Raw genomic sequence first — 7,500 nt, forward strand, 5'->3', positions numbered from 1 at the left:
AAATTGCTACTATGATGTGCACAAATGACTAAATGTTGTGGAGGTTGAACTAATAGTTATGAGAATTTTCATTCTGATCTGAAAAAAGCACCAAAGCGACTGAGAAAAACTGTAAAGGGCTTTTGCCCGCGCACCTGCCTGCCTGCCCGCCTGTGTGCCCCACAGCCCCTGCTGTTTACTTAGACTGAGATTCTATAGGGTAAATGAACACGCCGCAGGGAACATGTGCACGTGGGCACTGGGAAATGACAACATAAGAGCCATGGTCTTATCAGAGCAATAGAGATTACAGCAAAGCTGCAAGCTCATGCAGATAGGCAGACAAAAGACAGAAAGAAAGAAGATAGATAGATAGATAGATAGATAGATAGATAGATAGATAGATAGATAGATAGATTCATTGATTCAGGGACCATGACACATGTAATATAATTGACTGTAAGTTGCTATGGATAAAAGTGTGTATTTGTGTATTTGTGTTGTGTTTTGTGGGGGTGATTTGAATACAGCATCTGACACCATGTACATCTGTACGTCAGCCCAGCCCGCAAAGGCTGCAAAGCCGTCGACATACAGCCCATCACCCACGAGCATCTTTGACCAGCACGTCTTAATTAGAGCAACAAGGGCTCAAATCCTCCCGCAGCTCCTAGAGATGGACTCCAGACGATCATTTGTTTCCCTTGCAACTGGCAGACAAATGGCCCACCCCCCGACCCTGTCCACCAGAGGAGCATTTATACTTAATGGGACCATTTAAAGTGCCTTTACGATGCTATTGAAAGCGGGTGGCGTGAGAAATCAAGTGGGTGATTAAGAGGGGAAGGAGGTGAGAAAATAAAAGGGCTTTTCAGAGCTACATGTGTGGAGTGAGTGGGCGTCGATCATTTTTAGGTATTGCCAGAAATGGAGTGCTTTTTTTTTCGAATAGTGAGGATTAGGTTGGGTATTGGCTTAACTCTGCCCTGCATGCATTGTTGGGTGTTTTCCTCTGTACCCTGAGGATCCTTTTGCAGAACACTGCATGCAGGGCTTTAGTTGGATGTTTATCTCCAATATGAAAAGTCGCTTTTTTGGATTTGACTCCACATCTCACTGCCATATAGTGCAATTGGTTTGATTTATGTCTTGAATCCAAATTCTGATTAGTAGCTCCAATCTAATCGATCTTGTGATGCCATAAATGCTCACTTCGCCCTTCGCAGCCAAGCCAAAGTTTGAGTGAGAGTTATGCCTCACTTCAGCCCCTAATTGTTTATTACCTCTGTAACTTCTTATATGTGGGTAATTATTATATGGGGGTAAGTCCTTCATTCCATGAGCCATGTATCCAACATGTAATATGAGATTGAAATGGTTTAGCAGCCAATTTAAATTAGAGGTCTGCATATTCAGGATTAAGGATTCATTCAGGATACCATCTATACCACAGGACTTAATGGGCTGCAGATTGCATAGCCTCTCCTCTCTTTCAGGGTTATTGAACAATATAACAGGCTTTGATGGTCATGTATGGCAGTCAAGGTTTTCCAAACTGTCAGATATTTAGTGTTGATCAGAATTTCGTAAAGGATGGTTACATAGTTTTGTGAAATGCTCTCCCCAGCCAATGCTCTGAAATGATGGAGCCTTTTGTTTAAATATTTCCAGTTTTACAGAAATTGTAAATTGTTTATTGATTGTTATCATGCTGTTGCTTTTGTATATATTTTCTTTGCACTTATTGCATATTTGTACGTCTTGAGGCATACAGAGTGCCTAAATCTTAGATAGATAGATAGATAGATAGATAGATAGATACTTTATTGATCCCCAGGGGAAATTCAAGGTCTCAGCAGCAGCATACATACAACACAAACACATTCTTTAACAGCAGAAAGAGTAATTAAAGTATATAATATAAAAACACAACTAAGCAGTAAGGACAGTAGAAGATAAAGAATATGCTAAATATACTAAAATAGAAATTATACTAACACTTAATACAATATATAAAAATATACTAAAATACAAATTACAAAAATACAAATTATACTTTTCTTATACTTTACTTTTACTATTCTAAAAACAGTATCCACATAGTAGTGATTAATAAATCAGAGGCGCTTGCAATGACTGAGGCAGGGACTGAGCCTGTGATTCTCTGTGCATAGTAAGGTATGGTAAGGTGCTCTAAGGTGCTCTGTGTGAATGAGTGTCATGGTGGTAGTGCAATGGTGATAGTGGCCATGGTGATAGTGCAAATGAGTAAGTCAACAGTGCAACAATGCAGAAATAAAGTAAAGTAAAGTCTATATATCTATATATTTAACTATTTAAGAAAATGTATAAGTGTGGCCACAGTTCGGCTGTGGCATGGAAGGGGGGGGGTTATGCATATGTGCTAATATAGGGGGGGGTTATGCATATGTGCTGATGTTCTAATATAGCACGCAAACAGTGAGGCATAAAGACAGTGGTACAAGTGGCTAGTGGACAGACAGTACCAAACATGGAGGGGGTGAAGAGGCAGACAGACTATGCAGAGAAGTCTATCTCTCCTCTTCCCTTAAGTGAGGCATTGAACAGTTCAATGGCGCTGGGGACAAATGACTTTCTCAGTCTGTCAGTTGTGCAAGGCAGTGAGCGAAGTCTCCAGCTGATCAGGCTCTTCTGCTTAACAATAGTGCTGTGGAGTGGGTGACACTCATTGTCCAAGATGTTGATCAGTTTGTTCAGGGTCCTTTTGTCAGATAGTGAAGTGATGCACTCCAGTTCAGCTCCAACTACAGAGCCAGCTTTCCTTACCAGCCTGTCAATTCGCCCCACATCCTTCTTCCTTGTGCTTCCTCCCCAGCATACTACTGCATAGAAGAGGACGCTGGCAACAACAGACTGGTAGAACATCCTGAGGAGCTTACTGCACACATTGAAGGACCGCAGCCTCCTCAAGTACAGCCTGCTCTGCCCTTTCTTGTAGAGTGCGTCAGTGTTGGCTGACCAGTCCAGTTTATTGTCCAGGTGGAGACCCAGATACTTGTAGGTGCTAACCACCTCCACATTGACCCCATCAATGTGGACTGGTAGCAGAGTGGGCTTAGACCTGCGGAAATCCACCACCATCTCCTTGGTCTTTGAAGTGTTAAGTTGAAGATGATTGAGTTTGCACCATTGCACAAAGTCCTCCACCAGGCTCCTGTACTCCTCCTCCTGCCCGTTCCTGATACACCCCACAATTGCAGTATCATCAGAAAACTTCTGCATGTGGCATGACTCGGTGTTGTAGCAGAAGTCAGATGTGTACAGGGTGAACAGGACTGGAGAGAGCACAGTTCCCTGTGGCGCTCCGGTGCTGCAGATCACAGTGTCAGAGAGACAGTTCTTCAGTCTGACGAACTGTGGTCGCTCGGTCAGGTAATCTGTAATCCAGCGTCCACACCCATCTGCAAGAGCTTGTCTCCCAATCTGAGGGGCTGGATGGTGTTAAAAGCACTTGAGAAATCAAAGAACATGATTCTCACAGCACTTTTCCCCTTGTCCAGGTGGGAATGTGTCCTATGTAGAAGATAAGTAATGGCATCGTCCACGCCCACTTTCTCCTGGTAAGCAAACTGTAACGGGTCTAGTGCATGGCGTACCTGGGGTCTGAGCATACCTAAGACCAGCCGCTCCATTGTCTTCATCACATGTGATGTAAGAGCGACAGGTCTGTAGATATTAAGCTCACTAGGGTGTGGCTTCTTAGGGACAGGGGTGAGACATGATGTCTTCCACAGTGTTGGAACTTGTCCAAGGCGTAGGCTCAAATTGAAGATGTGCTTCAGTGGCTCCCCCAGTTCAGCAGCACAGGCCTTGAGTAGACTTGGGCACAGTCTGTCAGGCCCAGCTGCTTTATTGCTGTGCAATTTCTTAAGTTGGACTGTCACTTGATCTGTTCTAATGGTGAGGGGTGTAAGGGGAGGGGAGGGGGAGGGGTGCATCTGGGATCTGTGTGTCTGATGGCTGTTGACTGAGGTCGTAAATCTTGGTTGTCTGGTTAATAATTCTCTCTCTCTCTCTCTCTCTCTCTCGCCTGCTCTCTCTTACACAATGACTTGCACAATAGTAGTAAAGTACAAACACACCCACTCTTTACACAGGTGAGAAAGACACACCCAGAAACAACTTAACAATGAGGCGGAGCTGTACTGGCCTACGTCCTCTCTTAGAGTCTGACACAGAGAAAGGAAGAGAGAGAGAGAGAGAGGAAGTTGAGTTATTCCCATTTTTATGGGGTAAATATCTGTGAGAAGCAAGCAAGAAGAGAGAGAGAGAGAGAGAGAGAGAGAGAGAGAGAGGGGAAGACAGGGAGAGAAAGTGGTATATGTGGTATATAACAGGTGTATAAAGACCATTTCAGCTCTGGACTAAAGTTATACATCTTAAATAGGCCGCTGAGAGAGAGAGAGAGAGAGAGAGAGACAGAGAGACAGAGAGACAGAGGGAATAGGTCAGTGCTGTGTCTGGACCTTACAGCCTCACCAGAAGACAACATGACCACACAGAGTAAGTCCTTCAGTTGATCTACATCTGCTCTGGAAAAATAAATACAAATATAATCATTAATTATTCATTATATATTCATATACTATTCATATCATAATTATGCTAAATAAAATATGCTATGTAAACATTTCAATCAGTCTTGACTGGCACATGATGTTCATCAAAGTGGCCAATTTTCTTTTACTAGTGTGCTATTGTGAGCTTTACCCGCTGGGTTTTTCCACGGTAAGGAGTGTATTTGTGGCAGCTGTGAGTTGTATGGAGCAGAAGGTTGTTTTGATTCAAAAGCAGTTTGGGGGAAGACTATCTGGTGCTGCAGCATTCCGCCAGGGTTGCATGGATTCCGTAGACTTATGCAACACAAACACACACAGGCTTCATTCCAGACATTGCATTTGAGTGAGTGCATGTGTATGTGTGTGGGTTCACGCTTATGTGTGTGCGTGTGTGTGTGTGTGTGTGTTTGTGTGTGTGTGTGTGTGTGTGTGTGTGTGTGTGTGTGTGTGTGTGTGTGTGTGTGTGTGTGTGTGTGTGTATGTGTTTGTGTGTGCATCAAAGATTGTTAAAATCTATATGTTCTTGAAAGCCCTTCTGGCCGCCTACTGTCTTTGAGCCCTTTGGCTGCAGGCCCTGGGCTTTCAGGACTGCAATTGTTTGCATTTTTGGTCCAGGGCCATGCTAGCCATCTCCCCCACCCCTCGAATCTCTCAATCAGCAACATGATATAGCTAGCTGGCTAACGATTCTGTGCATGGCTGGGAATGTGTCAATAAGTGAGTGCTGACACACAATTTCTTACCTCTCCCCTCTGTCCTTTGCATCCTCATCTCTTACTCTGTTCTTTTTTCCAAACTCTGACACATACACACACACACACACACACACACACACACACACACACACACACACACACACACACACACACACACACACACATACACACCATAGCCATGCATGCACACACATACACACCATAGGCATGCATGCACACACGCACACACTGCAGGCCTCTAACGGTAGTTCAGTTCAGCCACATGCTGGTCTTTTATTAGTCTTTGCGTTTTCTCATCTTGTCTTGTTTCTCTTCTTTTTTTCTTTATCTGGCTCAGTTCAACAGTAGCCCTGGTCATCTGGCTCAGTTCAACAGTAGCCCTGGTCATCTGGCTCAGTTCAACAGTAGCCCTGGTCATCTGTGTGCTAACCTCTGTCTTGCTCATCACTCTCTCGCTCATCTTTTCTCCTCTCTGTTTCTTTCTCTCTAGTTAGGACAACAACAGCCCAAGTCAGCCATGTCTTAATCTCTGTCGTCTTGCTTTTCTTTTCTGCCTTTTTGTTTCTCTTCCTTAACCCTACCCTCTCTCTCTCTCTCTCTCTCTCTCTCTCTCTCATCCTACCTTTATTTCTCTCTCACTCGTTTGCTCACTTTCTTTTATTCTCTCTCTAACTTGATATCTCTCTCTCTCTCTACCTCTTATTGCCCTCTTTCATTCTCTCATTTTCTCTCTCTCTCTCTCTATCACTCATTCCCTCACCCGCTGGCTTGACCTCTCTCATACACGCAAACATATAACCAAACAATACAAAGATACAATATATGTTTAAAAAAGAGAGAAAAATAAATTAAAAAAGTATAATTATAAATTAATAATACTCCCTTACTCTCTCTCTCTCTCCCTCTCTCTGTCTCTCTCTCTCCCTCTCTCTCTCTTTCTCCTGCTGTAGGCCCGGTGGTGTCTGCACGCACCCTCTCCGAGGAGCAGTTCCAGTGCTCCATCTGCCTGGAGGTGTTTGTGGAGCCCGTGTCCACGCCTTGCGGCCACAGCTTCTGCAAGGCCTGCCTGCAGGGCTACTGGGACCACAGCAAGAAGTTCCTCTGCCCCATGTGCAAGAAGAGCTACAGCAAGCGGCCCGAGCTGTCAGTCAACCGCGTGCTCGCCGAGATCGCCACCCAGTTCCAGGGGCTGTCCGTGCTGGAGGTGAGCGGCGGAGAGGGCTTTCCCGCCGCCGCGGGGTCACCAGGTACGTCGCCGGCGACGCTCAAGGGCAAGTCGAAGACTGGAGATTTCGCCCAAGAGGGAGACATACCATGTGACTCCTGCATCGGGAGAAAGCTGAAGGTTAGAAACATGGAAGTTCATGCTGATATGGTTTTTTTCTCTTTGTTAAAAAAATTAAGTCTTTCACTTGCTTCATTTCTGGTCATTCTTGGCGGTTTTTCATTTTCACAACTAACATTATATCAAGAATACATGAAAAACCTCAGGCTGGTTTCTTTCACAAAATGCTGAATTTGGTACAATCATTACTAACAACTATGATAAACCATCACACAACACTCAGTTATGTTGCTGTTAAGACATTTCTTGCTGTGAATTATGTAATTAAAGAGAAATATAAATAAATCTGAATGTTCAGAATTTGGAGCATCTTCTATTTCAAATGCAGAACATTTTTGTTAAATATGACATCTTCTTTAAATAATACACCATAATACATTTATTTTGTCAGAATGCCTGATATTTCTGTTTATGTATGTGGCGTTTGTTTTTGGTTTTTTTTTGCTTTTCCAGGCTGTGAAGTCGTGTCTGAACTGCCCGGGTTCGTTCTGCGAGACACACTTGCGTCCGCACCGCAAAGTGAAGACACTGCAGTCCCACCGGCTGATGCCAGCAGTCGCCCACCTGGAGGACAAGCTGTGCCGCAGACATGAGCGCCTCCTGGAGGCCTACTGCCGCAATGACTACATCTGTGTGTGCCCCGAGTGCGCCGAGACCAGCCACAAGACACACGACATTGTGTCCATTGAGCGCGAGTGGAAGAAGAAGATGGTAAGAGAGAGACAGATAGATAGATAAACAGAGAGAGAGAGAGAGGAGGGGGCGGTAATTGTGTGTGAATGTGATCGAGCAGGAAATATACTGTAAATCTGTGACAGATCATACCAATAGGTATCTCTCTCTCTCTCTCTCTGTGTGT

General features: G+C 44.3%; 1 protein-coding gene across 1 annotated transcript in view; it reads left to right on the top strand.

Moving 5' to 3' along the window:
• Positions 1–4,176: 4,176 nt before the first annotated feature.
• btr12 (bloodthirsty-related gene family, member 12) overlaps positions 4,177–7,500 on the top strand; it is a 13,644-nt gene continuing 10,320 nt past the window's right edge. Inside the window, exons 1-3 of the mRNA XM_042069236.1 lie at positions 4,177–4,524; positions 6,247–6,641; positions 7,095–7,352. Coding sequence (XP_041925170.1) covers positions 4,512–4,524; positions 6,247–6,641; positions 7,095–7,352 — 666 coding nt within the window. The 5' untranslated portion in view covers positions 4,177–4,511. The remainder of the gene's footprint in view (positions 4,525–6,246; positions 6,642–7,094; positions 7,353–7,500) is intronic.

The sequence above is a fragment of the Alosa sapidissima genome, chromosome 18, assembly GCF_018492685.1.
Source record: "Alosa sapidissima isolate fAloSap1 chromosome 18, fAloSap1.pri, whole genome shotgun sequence".
In the NCBI taxonomy this organism is placed as follows: Eukaryota; Metazoa; Chordata; class Actinopteri; order Clupeiformes; family Clupeidae; genus Alosa; species Alosa sapidissima.